Source organism: Rattus norvegicus, chromosome 5 (genome assembly GCF_021556685.1).
Source record: "Rattus norvegicus strain SHRSP/BbbUtx chromosome 5, alternate assembly SHRSP_T2T, whole genome shotgun sequence".
In the NCBI taxonomy this organism is placed as follows: domain Eukaryota; kingdom Metazoa; phylum Chordata; class Mammalia; order Rodentia; family Muridae; genus Rattus; species Rattus norvegicus.
The window spans coordinates 120432177-120449790 of NC_141538.1; the positions used below are offsets into that span (position 1 = coordinate 120432177).

A 17614-nucleotide genomic window follows, 5' to 3' on the forward strand; every position below is an offset into this window, starting at 1 on the left:
AGTGGGTGTAGCCCACTGTAGACCACTCAGATACGCTGGGAGGAGGACTGCGCCTGGCACGAAGTTGGAGCGTCCTCTGTGTGTGGGGTCACACTTTGTGCTCCAGCTCTTCATGAGGAAACTGCTTCGCACAGTTCACCCTTGCTGCTTTCCCACAGGAGATCTAATAGAGACAAGTAATACATTAAGCATTAGTGTGAGGATGCACCAGCCTTTGTGAAGCACCGTGGTGCCTGATGATTTCCTAACCAGAGCATTCTGATAATTCTAAGGGTTTTACAGTGATTTCGGTACCGAGACCAGTGGAAGACAGAGGAAGCGACAAGGAGAGGGTCTTTTGTGTCTGCTGCCGGCCACTGCATGAATATCTCATCCTATCTTCAGCCCTACAGTGTGGCTTAGGTCTGCCTGTTCAGACTGTGGGTCCTGGCCCCTGCGAGGCACGGCCATGCATCTCCTGCAGATGAGCGCTGAGCTCAGAGTGATGCCTTGAGATGAGTCTGTGGTGTGGTTCCCTGACTTAAGCCGATGTCACCCTACAGATAGGAAGCTTCCAGAAACACATCTAACATTGCCATCAGCCTCCTGGGACACATGGATGTTCCTTTGACAAACATTGACATGTCGTGTGCCAGTGACTATGCAAGGTGTCTGGCGAGACACAGGTAAAGCTGTGTGGTCACTGGAGAGACGGGGCCCGTCCACCGGTAGCTAAAAATGTCATGTAGGCTAGTTTCCTGTGACTGCTGAGACAAATGACCAGAAGCCGAGGGCTTAAAAAACAGAAATTTATCATTTCTGGAGACCAGAAGTCTAAAATCAAAATGTTGACAGCAGAAGTAGTAGCCAGAGGACCCTTCTGTGACACTTCTGCGGGCTTTGGGTTCCTGGCACGTGCCTAGTCACTACTTCTGACTTCCCAAGGCCAACTCCTTTGCCTGTCTCCTTTCCCAGCCCAGATTTCTATGCTAGGGAATTCAGCTCTTGGCCTGAAGTATGTGCTTTATTGCTTTGCCACGCCCCTCAGCCTGATTCTGTTGTCGAAAGGACACACTTGTCTTTGCATCTAGGGTCCATCTACGTAATCTCAAGATCCTTAACTTGCAAAGTAATTTTATCAAACAAGGTCATCAACCATCACAGGCTCTGAGTGAAGAGTTCTGGGTGTAGTAGAGACCTCCATTTAATCTACAACAATTAGCATGTGACGGGAACCCAGAGATTCCCCCGCCCCCTCCCCCCACAGCTGCTGCTGCTTTGTGGGGGACCAGACCAGGACTGTCTGTCACTTGAGGCAAGCACCACCCTATTTACACATACTCTAAGTCTCAGGGCTTCATCCCTCACCGTGTCCCTTTGGACTGCCTCTGACGTAATGCCAAATAGAAGACAGGCCACTGGGTGGCACCCTTGCATTCATTGCTCAAAGAAGTAGTTCACAGTATGAGTTGGAGTCGACTTGGGTTTACGCTGTAGATTTTACTTACTGTGAAATGTATGAGCTCCGCCTATCATCTCCAAGGCTCAGAATCCTCTCCTGTGGTCAGGGGTTAGTTCTGATATCTGGTGAAGAGTGCTATGGGAACCGTAGGCTTGGGAATGCTTGAGGAACTCAAGGTGCAACCTAAGTGCCAGTTACCACGGTTGTCACTGAAGTTGTACTTTTGATTCAGGCAAGCCACTCCTTGGGCTGATTCAGTCCTGCCCCAAACAGACCTCAGAGCCCACATGATAAAGCCTCAGGTGAGCTGAAGAGCAGCTCAACCAGCACAGACGTCAGGCTTCTTGAGTGCATTTGGATCTTTATCGTAGTTACTTCCTCCAGGTTGAAGAGGTGGCTCACGGGGAAAAGTAAGATCTACTGGGGTGGGGGTGGGGTGGGAGCTGATTCCTGAAGTTGTCCCTGGAAAGGGGCACACATGCGCAACCATGAGCTTGTGCGCGCGCGCGCGCGCGCGCGCGCGCGCACACACACACATATAGTAAAAAATTAGATTATTTCTTTCACTTGGAATTTTATTGTAGTATCACTTTAGAGTCAGCCAAACATGAGTTTGGTTCCTGGATACACCCGATGTTCTGTTTAGGGTAAATTAAAATTATCCTTTTTGTGGGGAGAAGAGGTTCTGAGGATCAAACCCAGGCCTTGGCATACTAGGCAAGCACACTTCAACTGAGCTAGAACCAGAGCCCCAGCCCTTTGAATTTCTTTTTTCTTATTTTTGAGATTAATTATGTCATGGTGTAGTTTAGGGCATTAAGATGATGTGTAGAAAGATTGCCTACACAAGTCACACAGTCTTAGTCGGCTGCCTCAGTGGGGCTAGGGTCACGATTCACTGGGAAATACACTTTATATTGCCAAGAATCCTGTAGCAGTTACCGTCTCCCCAGCTTTGCTTCTTGTAGCAGATTTGCTAGTACATAGCACCACGCTGCACACCGTTAGCCTTCGTGTTCAGAGCACACGGTTTCCTTACGTACAGTGCTCCATGTATGTGCTCGGGTGGGAGAGGAGCCTATTCTGAGAGACTAGATCCGTCTGTCTTTGGTCTAACACTCAGCCATCTTGTCTCAAAAGTGCACGGCAGGCAGCCCTGATGGAGGCAGAGTTGTCCCTGAGTGGCAGGGTTTGGTCTTGCATACACAGTGCCGCTTCCCATTAGGATTCGAGGACAGTTGTAAGAGGTGGCCAGATGGGTCCCCTTGTTCCTGGGGCCCCTCTTGAACAGTTTTGGAAGCTTTCCGTCCCTTAGACAGTTACCCAGCACAGCCTCAGTGCCTGGTAATGTGTTATGCTTTGGGAACACTCAGTTCTATCCATGTGGCCATGAACAGCAGAATTTTTTTGTTTTTCTTTTCCTACAACTGAATAGTGATCTATTTTGTATGTGTGTGACGGTTTCCCTGTTCATTCACTCTGGACTCAGTTGACTTTGGATCTTAGCTATGGTGAATAGTGGCTGTGATAGACATGAGACAGGTCTCTTCCTTCGCATTTATAGTCAGCACTGGGATCTTGGGCCACACTGCTCTCCTCAAGTGTTTTGAGGTGCCTTTATATTAATTTATGATGGCTATACCAATGTGCATGCCCACCTACAGTGAGTAGCATTTTCCCCGTCTCTGCAGCCTCATCAACATTTGCCAGCCCCTGGATTTATTTCACACACAGGCCAATCTTCAGCCTCATCCAGGAATTACTTCATGACTCTGAGGGGAGCAAAGAGTTTTGGAGACTTAGGTTAGCAAACCCAAAGGACTTCTTTTTGAATAGGGCTAGTCACAGTATTTGTCTAGTGACACTGAAACTCCAGTGGTTTGCCGTAGCTCTCTATTTAACAGGCTGCATGAAACGGATCTTCATGTTATCTGATGTCTTCCATAGAGCAAGCCTCTGAACTTGGGTTCATGGTCCAAATTGGTGTTGTAGAATGAATTAAGTTTGAGCACTTAGTAAAGTTCCATATTTTACAGATGCAAAATACACACTGCAAACAATTACACAGTGCAACTGTTCTTTTACAGCTCTCTGAGATGTGTATATATGAATGTATATATAAACATATAAATAAACAAATATGTATATACTGATTTAAAGATAGTCTTACTGTATAGCCTTGGTTGGCCTGGAACTTGGGATGTAGTCCTTGAGCGAATGACAAGTCTCCTGCCTCTGCCTCCCGAGTGCTGGGATTCCAGGTATATCCTGCCACACCAGACTTTCTGTGATGTTGTTGACAAGTCTAGTAGGATACAGTGTCTGCCGTGACCCTTCTTTCCCTCTTGTTTGCCCTGGTGTGTCTGTCCTCTGCGTAATCCCTGGTGTGTCCGTCCTGTGTAGCCCCTGGTGTGTCCATCCTATGTAACACATGATGTGTTCATCCTCTGTGTAGCTCCCGTTTTCTACCTTACCGGGAACAGGACCATGAAGACCCCTCGCCATTTCTGCCTGTTATGCTTGAGGCCCTGCTCAGGAGCAATCTTCCTATCAGAGCACCACAGACCAACCGGCTGTCCTGCAGATTCTAGACCGTTTTCTCTTTCACACACGCACACGTACACGCACACACTTTTTAAAAATTAATCATTCATCCTTTTACATTTCAAATGATGTCCCCTCACTAATGCCCCATCCATCCCCTCTGCCCCCTTTGCCTCTGTGTGGTGCTCCTCTACCCACTCACCCACTCCGGTCTCACCGCTCTAGCATTCCCTACATCCAGCCTTCAGTTGTTTTCTGTGTTGTTGCTATGCCAGTCTCGTGTGCTCTAGATACCAGTCATAGGCCAGTTCTCAGACAGGTTGCCTCTACAGATGCCTGAGTTGTCTGTGATAGGGCAGAGGTTTCTTAGTACTGGTTGTTCTAAGGGGTGAAGTCTTTGTCTCCCTAGGAAGATGCCCGTGCTCATCAGCTCCCCAGTAGCCTCAGAGGGCATTTGATGCTCCTCACGTCAGTAGTTCAGTCACTCAGGGATTTGCTTTGAGCAAGCCTATCCCAGGTACTGAGGTCAAAAGCAGTGAGAAAGAGAGGGAGCTTCCCCTTCGATCCTGAGCCACCATCCAGGACACTTGGTGGTGAGGAGCAAGCACTCTGAGGCACAGGAAAGCTGTGTGGGAGGGGGCTGGGGAAGCCCAGTGTGTTCGCACTCAGTCTGCCACCCTGTGTAGAGCCCAGCTGCCCCAGAATAGAACATTTTAAATCACTACTAACTTAGGTCAGGGTTTCCGGAACAAGCTAGTACACACTGTTGCTTCAAACAGCACCCACTCACTCTCACCGTTCAGAGGCTTGGAATTCTGAAATCAGAATAGCAGCCCTGGGGGTAAGCTGTTGCTGCTTCTTTCCCCTTTCCTCCCTCCCCACCACCCTCTTCCAAACCCAGGTCCTCACGTATGCCAGGCAAGCACCCTTCTACTCTAGAGATAGCCGTAGCCCACGTTTAAGGAACCCTAGAGAAGGCTCTGCCCTCGCTCCCTCCCAGCTCCTATCACTGGGTGCTGCAGCACAGCTCACATTCTCTACCTCTGTCCCCATGTGCCACTCTTCCTGGGGTGTCTGTCTCTGTCTTCAAACCACACTCTCCTTATAAATATGACAGCCACTGGTTGGATTTAGTGCTTGATCTAATGCAACAATACTTCAATTTCCCCATCTGTAGTGTGGGAGTAGTGAGAATACCCACACCATGGGATTGTTATTATGTGCACCAGAAAGCCTACGTGTGCTGTTAGACACAGTGCTGGGCTTCACACGAGTTCATATGATCTCAACAGCTTGAGAGAAATGATGAAGCTGTAATAGGTGAGGAACCAGATCGATTCCCTCAGTACTACTTAAGTACTAAATAAAGCCTGTCAGGAATTCGAGTTGAACCCCTTATTTCTCCTATACTGAGTTCTTCAAAGCAGATGGTCCTCAAAGTGCATAGTCCATAACCCTTATGCTCACTAATCCATGATGTCCAAAGAAGCCATTCAAGTAATGATGTTGTCTTCAACTACTACTACTGCTGCTGCTGCTGCTGCTGCTGCTGCTGCTGCTGCTGCTGCTGCTGCTACTGCTACTACTACTAACTACTCTTCCTTCTCTTCTTCCTCCATCATCATCATCATCATCATCATGCATATCACCATCATTATTTCTACTGCTGTGATAAGACACCTTGACCAAGGCAATTAAAGAAGAAAGAGTTTATTGAGGGCTTACAGTTTCACAGGGTGAGTCTGACCATCATGGTATGCAGCATGGCAGCCAGCAGGAAGGCATAGTGCTGGAGCAGTGCCTGAAGCTTACATATATCCTGACCCACAAGCACTAGGCAGAGAAAGTTAACTGGGAAGGGCATGGGCTTCTGAAACCTCAAAGCCCACTCCTAGTGACACACCTCCTCCAACAAGGCCACGCCTTCTAATCCTTCCCAAACAGTTCTACCAACAAGGGACCACATATTCAAATATAAACCTATGGGGTCTGTTTTTATTCAAACCACCACAGATGCTGCCCTTCCAGGAATTTGTTTATTTCATTTTGAGACAATATCTCACTTTGTAGCCCACGCTGGCCTCAAACTCAGTATGCAGTCCAGGCTGGTCAAATTAATGGTGACTCCTCAGTCTTAACCTGTTGAGTGCTGGTGTTATAGGCATGCACCATTGTACCTATTTTACAAATGAAGAGTTGAGGCTAGAGAGACTGTACACAGCCAGAAGAGGGCAAAGTCAGGGCTGGACCCAGGCTGGTCTAATCCAGAGCCCTCTGGGTAGAGAAAAGACTGTGCTTGGGTCGGTCCTAGGCGTTCCCTCTTCCTCTCTGTTCCTCTCCATTTACATCTTCTTCCTCCATGTTCGTTCTCCTGCCTCCCCCAAGTGCCGGGGTCACTGCAGGAGTTGAGAGAGTTTATTCCACAAACCTTCTCTCTCCCCGACTCACATCAGGAGATGAGTTAGAAGGGTGAGATCAGGCCTTCTCAGTATCTCTTGGTTTTTGTTACTATGTGTCCAGGCAGCTATGATAAGCACTTTCTATATATATATATATATATATATATATATATATATATATATATATATATGTATGTATATATATATATTATTTGCTTGAACTTCCTCAAGGGAGTTTGCTCCCTCACCTCACATTGATTCTCCACTGGAAGGCAGTTTCCCTTCTTGAGGCCACCTTTCTCCAAAGCTGGCCTGTGCAAGCATAAGACTGCCCTGGAGTAGCTCTGTTTCCCACTTTTTGGGCCATAAGAAGACACAGGGGGCCTGGTGAATGGGACCCTCTTATTTAGACAAGGCAACAGTTCTGGAAAAGAGAACAACACCTCTCTCACCCCAAGGCTACAGCAAATTTGCCTGATTTTTCTGTTTCCTACCACAAGAGGGAAACACACAACCACAAATGACTTGAAAGTAAAGCAATTCTGTAACCCGACTGGTGGGTGTCCCTTATTATTTAAATGGACTCACAATTACGTACATCCTTATGGGTCACAGTTCACAGTACTTCACTCCAGAGTGCACACGTAGACTGGTGCATCTTTAAGTCGGAGAGTTTGACTAAGAATGGTATCTCTGTAGGCTGTGGCTGCTGGCCGTGTTCTTCCTTCGGAGCACACAGTTTCAGTGCAAGTTCCTAGTGAGCCATTTTTACTCCAGCTTTTGACATGTCTTCTCTCCTCTACCAAAAAGTTCTCAAAGGATAAGGGAGACCGTTGCTTCCCTCCCTCTTCTTTGCTTGGAGGCCAGACTAGTCAACAGGTTCAGCATCACAGAGGTTCATCAAAACTGAGTAGATGGTGGTGGTGGCAGGAGGTCAGTTTCCCCTGAGCCACTGTGAGGACCGTACCATGATGCTGACGCTGCTGGGATGGGAGCTGTGATGCTTGCCTCACAGGAGATGTAGGAGGAGCCCAGGCAATAGCCCTCTGACTCTTATCTCTGTATCTCAGCCCGTCTCCTTCATGTTCCTCACCCTGTGGACTCATTTGTCAGCGTACGAGTGAGGGGTGTGTGTGTGTGTGTGTGTGTGTGTGTGTGTGTGTGTGCGCGCGCGCGCATGTGTGTGCACACATGTGTTTATGTGTGCGTGTGCGTGTATACCTATGACTCTCATGTGGCAACAGCAGACATGGTGTCTCGCACTCAGCAGCTGTTTTAAAACTCACTGCCCAGGCCAGCGTCTGACTGGTTCTGCATGGTTTTGCAGTGTTGCGGTCCTCTGTTAAGTAGCTACTCTGTGGTCAAGCATTGCAATAAACCTTTTACATGCTTTGCTTTATTGACTTTTAGAATTTTTTTTTGAAACAGGTTCTCATGTAGCCCAGGCTGGACTATATAGTTGAGGATGACGTTAGGTTTCTGATCTTCCTGCCTCCACCTCCAAGTGTAAGAATTATAGCCACTGTGCTGCCGTACCTTGCTTATTCAGTACTCAGGGATCGAACCTGGAACTTTGAGCATACTAACGTAACTAAATCCCCAGTCCTAACGTCTAGAACTTTGAAAAGGACTTTCATTGCCCTCGGTTTGCATAGACTCTCCAAATAATGCAATCTTAACTGTTTTTATTATGTGGTATTAGGCATGAGTGTGCTGGAGGTTTCTTTTTTTTTTTTTTTTCCCCTGGGGCTGGGGACTGAACCCAGGACCTTGCGCTTCCTAGGCAAGCACTTTACCACTGAGCCAAATCCCCAACCCTGGAGGTTTCTTAATATGTGAAGATATGCAAAAGTCATATGGGGACAGCACCCTTTCATAAGGGCATCTGCAGATTCTGCGATTCCTCGTGTAGCCTGTCTACATGAGATGGGTGTGAAGTCCCACCTTTCATGTTATAGATAAAGACCTGGAAGCACAGGGGAAGTAAATAAATGTTGTCCAAGCTAAGGTTCAGATCCATCAGTCTAGTCAGAAAATCCATTTCTTTAAATATCTAATAGGATAAACTTCTAGTATATTCTAAGTTCTCTTGAGTGTTCTGTTAATGTTGATAATTCTGATAATTCCTCTTTTTTTAAAGTTGTGGTTGTGATTCTCAGTAAGTTGGCCCTCTCTCTGCCTGTTGTCAGCTGTAACTACAAGGTGACATTTAGATGAGGTAGTAGCCCACATTCCTTAAATGTGTTTAAAATGCAAACTATACTTACATTTGCTATAATGGCTCAAAAGACATTTAATACCAATGGAGTGTCCCTAATTTTAAAAAATACCAAAATCTAGAGTGTTCCAAAAATCTGATACCTTTGAACACCAATATAGTACCACAAGTGCAAAATTCCACGTGCGACTTCATATAGCAAATCACAATGAACTCATAGGCACACCAAAAATCTTGTATAAAGTTGCCCTTAAGCTGTGTGCAAAGATGCATATGAACAAAATGAATTTACCAAGACCTAGATTCCATCCCTAAGACATTTCATTTTCTATTAAGGCAAACATTCCAGAATTCAGAAACATCTAAAATCCAAAACCTTTCTGGTCTAGAGAATTTTGGATAAGAGGCACTCAACATGTACTGTAAATTTTATTAATTTTATCCAAGGTATACTTGTCTATTCTGTACTTTATTCTAAATGTATATTTTAAAATGCCCATGTAGGGGCTGTGATTGTAGCTCAGTGTAGAGTGTTTGCCTAGTATGCTCAAGGTCAGGGGTTCGATTCCTACCACCCACTCCCCCAAACAAAGTCCACTTAAACACCCATCTGTTCACTTACTTCGAGTAATTAGGAGTTACTTTTCTAGTTGAATGAGGGTAACGCTGTGAGCTGGATGGCGTGCATGCTGACCTGGGAGTTGAGTGTGGAACCTTTCCTGGCCTGGAATGCCAACGCTGCAGAGAGCCTTCATGATTTCCGCTCACGGAGGGGTTCCCTAATGGTCTGGTACCCTGAACCCCTACACAGTTCAGAAAATACATCTAACCATTTTCTGCCTGATTCTATTTTGGATTCTTTTCTGATTTGTGTTCTCCACAGTCAAGGCCACAGCACCCCAAGGCATGTAAGTGATGCCATGTTAGTACTGTTTGAGTATCCCTCCCTGTGTATCTCTTGGCTGTCGGAAACAGTTTTACGGATATGCTTGAGATATGACGGGTCTTATTCCTCTAGTCCTTCAATCTGCCTCTCTCTGGTTAAAGGGCTAACTGGCTCTAGCTTGTATACTTCAGAGTCTCAGTTTGAAGTCCAAGACCTGAAGACAGAATGGTTCAGCTTTTGTAACCCTGGTCATCATGGATTGGAATCAGAGTCCTCTGGGCCAGAGAATGGGTAGAAGCGAGGTGTGGAAAGGGTTCAGAAGCAGAGTTGTATAGGAAATCTTTCCTGCTGGAGGACAGAAACCTCTAGATTCTGGCTGGCTCAGGGTCTTAAAGTTGAAGGTGTATTCAGAAGGCCAGCAGGGGGCTCAGTGCTTGGCAGAATATATCCACAGGGATTTCAAAGCCACTCTAGCCGAGGAAGGTCCTTTTTACCAGCCTTGCTCGGTCTGCCAGCCTTGGTCTAGCAGCTTTAATTTGCCAGTCTCGAATAATCTAGCACCTCTTTCTGCAAGCTCTTTCATACACTGTTGCTAACCAGTCATGTGTCCCAAAACATGTCCTTCCTGTGTCCTTCCTGCCTTGGTTCCTTACACTTCTCTGATATTTACAAAAGTATGGGTCGTATAACTCCATGTCTTGCCCCAGGTGTTTCTCAGGGCTCATCCTTGGGGTTGCTACTGCTCAGAGACTCAGCTCTTGTAAATATTCCCCTGGAATAGTACGTTGGCCACCACGCCATGATGACTTCCTCCTGATGTTTCTTCTTTCCAACAAAGACCCACACATCCATGTTTTTGCTCTGCTCCCACCCAGAATGTGAAATAAATGGTAATTTAGTATCTTTACACCATTTCCAGAGGCTTGCTTCAACACTCGGGAGGAGGCTGGTCTTTACCCTGCTCTTGTGAATGAGGTGGGCATTAGGATTGCAAGTTAGCGATAAAGTGAGCTTTGGGATGGGCTGGTCTTCACTCACAGCTCTCGGATGTTTTCATGATTTACTGTCCATTTCAGTTGAGAGTTAGCTGCATTTTTGCAGGCCCAGTTCAAGTCAATGACCTGCTCCTGAGTGTGCTTTCATGCCCTTTCGAGTCATAGCTTTTGGGCCTGGTTGTGCCTGTCTCTTAATCCTGTGCACTTCATATATTGCCATGCTGAGCCTGGGTTGGCTGGAGAAATGATTGGGCTCTCCCCACTGCTGTGGACCAAAACTGTGGGCTCATAGTGGGAAGGATTCTGGGTCATGGCAAAAGTAGAGAGCTATGGGCCAGTCATTGGGTACGGCCTGTTGCTTTTAGCTGAATAAGAAACTGGCTTCCTAGACTCTGCACCCGAATCAGGGGTAGCACTTCTGTGCCTGTGACCTTTCTAAAACTGAACGCTGTGTATGGAAACACGAACCCATTTGAACCCTAGGTCCAGTGCTTGTATGGGGCGTAGACATTGGAGCTAGCTGTCCAGTAAATCTGCATTACTGGAAGGAAAGAAAGAAGAAAGGAAAAAAGAGGGAGACAGGAAGGAAGGAAGCAAAGGAGGGAGGGAGAGAGCTTTCCAGCTTGCTGATGAGAAAGGGATCTGAATCTTTGGGAGGCCAGGAGTGAAGGGGTTCATAACTCTGCCATTGTGAAATTGATTGGGCCCGAGACCAGTGTGAAAGTCCCTTGTCTGAAGGGACCAATCCTTAAATCCCCCATCTGGTTTAAATGTAATCTGTGTCATGGTGAAGGAGTACTGGCAACGCAGGCGAATTCATTAGGCCAAATTGGGTTCGCTCTGCTCGACAGTAGCGTTTCTGAAGATGAAGTTCAACCTTTGCTGGAGAGCTAAAACGGATGAGCTTCTTAATAGCTGCCCCACTTAGTCCGAGCGGCTCGGGGAGCTTAATGTTTTTAATGCCTCTTCTTTCTTACCCCACGTCACAGTCCGTCTAACACTGCTGCTTCTGGTAATATTTTTATATGAGGTTGAGTTCTGTGGTGTCGGTAAAATTACGACTTCGTGTCTTTTTTTTTTTTTTTTTTTAAGAAAGGAAGCTTTCTCCAGTAATCGTCTACCGTGTGTCCTCCAGGCATCCCTTTGCATATTGATAAATAAGAGACTGGGCATGCACAGCCATCTAGATGGAATCACGTTTGTAATTTCAGCTTCAGCCCTTCACCAGCAAGTGGCCCAGCTGGAGCAGCAGAGCGCACTCGGAGATGCAGTGTGCTGGGTGGGCAGAAGAGCTGGGTGGGTTTGCCCAAGCCCTCTCATGCCCGAATGTACCCTGGAACCCCGGAGCTCATTAGCAAGGTTGCAGTGCCTTGGGTCACCGCTCTGTTAGTCCAATGAAGAGATCACTGGAATAATAGTTCATAAATCTAGCTCTTTGGTTGCGTATGCCAAGACACATATGTTGGTCTAATTTGCAAGGCTATAAGAAACGAAGGGGAACTTGGCACAGAACCTAAAATAGATGAATTTTTTTTTAAAAAAGCTACTCATAATAAGTCAAAAAAAAAGTCATGGTAGATAGTCATGAATAAAATAAGCTTGCCTTTAAAATCAATTTCAAAGAATTTCATTTTTAAAAAAACAGGAGCCCTGAATAAGCTATAAAAAAAAAGTGGTTGGTTTTTTGAACCAGTGGTTTGGTTCTCAGCCTAACACACGAGCTTCATGAGCTGTTCCCACATCTGCAGATTGTCTTTCTGTTTGCTCCCAGTTGGCAAGGCCAGCAGTGTACCTTTACGGTTTTGCCTCAGGGGTATATCAACTCTCCAGCCCCATGTCATAACTCAGTTTGAAGGGATCTTGATCATCTGACTCTCCCACAAACTGTCACGCTGGCCCACCATATTGACCACATTGTGCTGATTGGTCCATGTGAGCAAGAGGTAGCAACCACTTTGGACTCATTAATAAAACATCTATGTACATCAGAGGATGAGAATTAAACCCAGCCAAAATTCAAGGACCTTCTACTTCAGTGAAATTCCCAAGCATCAAGTGATGTGGGGCAAACAGAGATTGATCTTCTATTAACTATTATTCTATTATTGAAGGATAAGTTACTCCCCTTGCCCCCTTGGGTGTGTTACTCAGGCCCATGCACCAAGTGACTGGGTAGACTGCTAGCTTTGTGTGGGGCCTGGAGCAGGAGAAGGCTCTTCAGCAGGCCCAGGCTGCTGTTCAGGCTGCTCTGCCACTTGGACCATGAGATCCAGCAGACCCCATGGATCTTGGGGTGTCAGTAGTTGGTCAGTGTAGCCAAGTCTGCTGTATGAAGGGCACCACGCTCCCCTGCCAGTCAGCTGCTTTCCCACCATGTGCCCATTAGCTCTGGTGGCCCTGTGCTAGGCATCCCCTTCTCGCCCCACCTTCCCCATCACCACACCACTCCTGCTGGCTAGCTGCTTACAGAGCTTGTCTGCTGTCACACCCAAATTGGCACCCTGGTAGATAATTCTGCTTTTCAAAAGTGGTGATTCACAGCTCCCTTCAAAACCTTACTCTCCAGTTCTTATCAGGCTCCCCAGACCTGTGGTGTGTCCAGCCCTGGTTTACTTTTTAAACATCTTTAACAACTTCAGAACTTTGATGATATGGCTTCTTAGTTGGTAACTTCTGCTGACCCAGAGAAGAAACTCACAGGTATGTATTTAAATCAGTTATTAAGGAAACTTCAGGGGTCAGTGGATATTTGTTACTAAATTTGTTTACATAAAATGTTTTTTAAAACATTTTAGGTTCTTCAAATGCAAAAGACCATTTGCTTCACTAAAAATATTTCCTTGAGAAGTCTGGAGAAATGCAGTTAAAAGAGGGTACTGTTCTTCCAGAGTTTGGTTCCCAGCACCCACACCAAGCTCACTTCACAGCCACCTGAATCTACACACTCAGGGCCTCCATAGGCACACGGGACACACACACACCCAGACATGCACATGTTGTACACGTAAATAAAAATAAAAACATTGAATGTTTTTACTTGAGAGTAAAATCTGTTTAAAGAGGCACAATGTCACAGGCCTGTATGCGAGCAGAAACTAACAGGACTTCAAGTTCCAGTCCAGTGTGAGCTTCATGATCAAGGCCAGTCTGGGCTACACAGTAAGACCCTATCTAAAATAATTAATCGTATTATCCTACTATTTGTCTAATTATTAGTAACTGATCCAGGCTTATATACATAGGAAAATACATCTATCAACTCCTCATTTTTCTGTATTTCTCAAAAAAAATGTGGCGAATCCCCAGAGTCATTTTTCTATAAATTTAAGAGAGGAGCCTAGCTGTTGGTTGGTGGATACTCTTATTAAACTGTTTTTACCACCAGTGCTGGCATTGCCCGTGCTGACAAGCACAGTCTCCCCAAGCCGTACTCCAGCCCTATTTGGTTAAATTCCTGGCAGCCAATGAGCAGATCTCTTCTGCTAGCTGATTATTCCTCTTCTACCTGGGAAGGCATGAGGGAAGGACATAATCCTGTGGGTATCAGAATGGCACCGAAACGAAGAGACCAGAGGTAACTGAGATCCCTCTCTTCCATTTTAAGCTTGACCTTTTATTTGCTCAGTGGCTCCAAGCAACTTTAGCTGCAGACAGCCCAGCGGCTCCAGTTCAAGGGGCAGCAGGAACAGTGAGAGCCATTACCAGGTATCTTGTCCTAACCTGCTTTAGGAACTGCAGTTGTTCCATCTCAGCCTTGGCTTCAAGAGCTGAGGCTGGCAGCTATCTGGTGTCTGAAACCAAAGTCTGCAGCAGGCAGCCCTGCGGGGCACTGTGCCCTAACGGGAAACGAGGCAAAACTAATTGAAGGGTGTTCCGCTTCATTGTGTGGGCAGAAGGATCTTCATCCGAATGGCTTTGAAGATCTGCCTGGTGTGGGGGTGTGGGTGGGTGTGTGACCCGTAACCTTCTCTCAGGAGACAACCACCGTAGGGAATGAATGGGACTTCCTAACCGACAGTGATGGTCCGAGGAAAATTTCTGTGTTGTTTACTCAAAGGACACTGTGGCAGCTCCAGGTCCGATAGAGAATTTGGGGGACCCTCAGCTACTTCCTGGACACCCTCACAGAGCCAAGTGTTGGATATGAAAGATGAGCGACTTTGAAGAATGGATTTCTGGGACATACAGGAGAACAGAAGAGGGTCCACTCCCACTGCTGACTTTTGCCACAGTTCCTTACCACGACCAGAAACCAGGAACAAGTGGATTGCGGAAGAACACCTATTACTTTGAGGAGAAGCCTTGCTATCTGGAGAATTTCATCCAGAGCATATTCTTTTCCATAGACCTAAAAGATCGCCAGGGATCGTCACTGGTGGTCGGTGGAGACGGGCGGTATTTTAACAAGTCAGCCATAGAGACAGTAGTGCAGATGGCAGCTGCCAATGGGGTTGGTATACAATAAGTATTGTCACGTCTCTGGCTTTCCGAGTAACTTTCCTGCAGAAATACTCAGCCCCATCTAGGTGTGGATATAGTCTACGCCTCAGTTCTAACACCTGCCTAATTCCATTGTGGCTTTGGAGCTCGAAGGTCGTGAAAATGGTTTGGAGTTAGAGCAGTGACGTGGGGACGTGAGCATGAAGTTCAGCCTTGCGTGTGTCGTGCTCGGTTCCTGTAGTTTGGAAAGTGTACCTGTTGCTCTGTAGACACATAAATCGTGTTCCTGGCCCTAAGCTTTTGCAACTGCTTGCTAGCTAGCTTCTAGAATTACCCTTGTCCTGTGGAGAGAGCTGTCATGAGTGGGGGCAAGGGGAGGATTTGCGGTGTGTTCAATGGCTTCCTTGTTGAAGTTCAGTCATTTGTCAAACAGGAAAACAAAGGCTGGGCATGCTGTTTGTGCATCTTGGTTGTCATGTAAAAAAAGTACCAGGGGGAGGACTGGGGGGTGGCAGTTGGATGTTAGATGTGAGTCTTCGGGGGAAGACCGTCGCAGAGGAATCTACTTATAATGACCTGGGACACAAAGAAGCCCTGTATTAGGGTGAATTTGTGCAGCAGGGCAGAGACAACGGGTCTTATATGGCAGTAATGTTAGCAGACTCTGCCCAAGGGCTGCATGGCGAACGCACGTTGGCCAGATTAAGCAAATCTGAGGGAAAATGGCAAAAGCACTGGTCTTGAGAGTAGAACGGCTCTGCAGCCCACTTTTATAGGAAGATGTATGTCCGGGCTTTGCTGCTTTTGTTCTGGAATTCCAACCCAAGTGCGTGTGTGTGTGTGTGTGTGTGTGTGTGTGTGTGTGTGTGTGTGTGTGTGTGTGTGTGTGAAATTAAACAGAGCTAAAATTTGGAGCACACATTCTATTTCTATCTACAAAGTTTTAAAGTTTGTTGTACTTTTTTGGGGGAGGGGAGGAAATCCTGTCCTGGAGACCATAATATTTAGCACTGCATCAAATGTGTTGGGCATTCATTTTGAGTCTGCTTGAATGTGCCAAGCAGGTGTTTGGAAAAGCCAACAACAGCGAAAGGCACGCCACCAGCGTAAACTTAGAGGTGCTACGTACTATTGTCTGCGGTCTGAGATTTCAGAATCCGAATGCTTGTCATATAAAAATTGCTGATAAAGAGCTCAAATATGAAATTATTATGAAGCATACACATTTTTAAGATAAAATGTGACGCGCCGTAAATTTCATCTTTGAGGAGCGCTGCTCAGGGAATGGTGTTAAAGAGGCTTTAATCTTTGAGAGGACAAATGGAACATTATTTCTCCATATATCTAGGCTGTTGAGTGAATCCGGTACACTGTCCCCTTTGCACTGATAGATTCGGCTTCATTAAAGTTTTCTTGTGTGGAGCTGAAGGATGGGGACGAGGTGGACGGAATGTGTAATCCAGGCAGACCCTGCAGACTTTCTCTGATTGACTGTTTGAAGGTTTGCTAAATAATACATTTCAGAGATAATAATTGATTAAATGTGGTAACTGCCTATTTGTTAAGGCTGTGGCAGCTCAAGCAATATTTTCAAGGACATTCCATATTAAAATATAGCACTACACCGAAAGCCGTCCTGCTGGCTGGCTGAACCACTCTGAAGACATTTAATAGACTGATAAAGTGCTCTAATCTGATAAATTCCTGCAGTTCTAAGGACCTTGCCTTAGTTTCTTCTTTTTCTAACATAGTCCACATTCCGTCAGCTTTACCATCTCCGGTTGTGGTAGGATGCAGGAAATCTAAGGGAAGGATGGTTACCACCATGGAATTTAGCAAAAGACAGTGCATCTCACCACTGTCAGTACCCCGCCCCCCCATGGCTAGTTTATGGAGGACTTGTAGGCACAGTAAGCTAAATGGAGCCAGTCACTTCCTCCTTTCTGTGTACTGGGGCATCTGTATCTTCCTTTTCTCTACCTGGTGCATCTGAAAAGTGTGGGGTGCAGTTAAGCTTCAATAGAAGTTTCTCTTTGTTCTCATTTGCATGGAGCTGTCTACTTTTAATGGATATCTTAATGCACAAAATGAGGATTTGGTGGGTCCATGTAGACTGCATGTTGTCTCCGGAGCTTTGAACTTGGAGAAATTTTAGAGGTTAAATAAAAGGACTGTGCTTGTAGCTAGCAGGACAAAGAAAAACAAGGAGGCATCTTCCTCTTCCTCTCCTCCTCCTCCTCTTTTTAAACAAAACACCGAGAGCCACCAAGCTGTATTTTGGGAAGGTAGGTAGGGAAGGTAGCATGTAACACCAGCTTTGCCATGTTAAGCGTTTACAGTGGCATTTGTAATGCAGTACAATCATTGTCCCAAACAGAAACTCTGTACCCACTAAACAGTCGTTCCCCATACCTGCTTTTCCCAGCATCTGGTGGCTCTAACCCTACCCTCCACCTCTGCACATTTGCCTGACCTGGGCTCCCTCCTAGAAGTAATAATCAGTCCTTGTCTTTCTGTGTCTGGTCTGTTTCAGTTAGCATAATGTTTTCATGCCTCATCATGCTGGAGCACGGGTCAGAATTTTATTCCTTTCTCTTGGAGTTTTAAAAAGCTTTTAAGCCAGGCATGGTGGTCAAATCCCGTAACCTCAGCCCCTGGGAGGCTAAAGCAGAATGATCGTGGAGTTTGAGG

At 46.2% G+C, this 17614-nt stretch overlaps 1 protein-coding gene across 4 annotated transcripts in view; it reads left to right on the forward strand.

Moving 5' to 3' along the window:
• Pgm1 (phosphoglucomutase 1) overlaps positions 1 to 17614 on the forward strand; it is a 59468-nt gene that overhangs the window by 11474 nt on the left and 30380 nt on the right. The window contains 2 exon segments of one of the 4 annotated variants that reach the window (NM_001429272.1): positions 14012 to 14188; positions 14541 to 14933. In NM_001429272.1, coding sequence (NP_001416201.1) covers positions 14634 to 14933 — 300 coding nt within the window. In that variant the 5' untranslated portion in view covers positions 14012 to 14188; positions 14541 to 14633. 4 annotated transcript variants of the gene reach the window in all.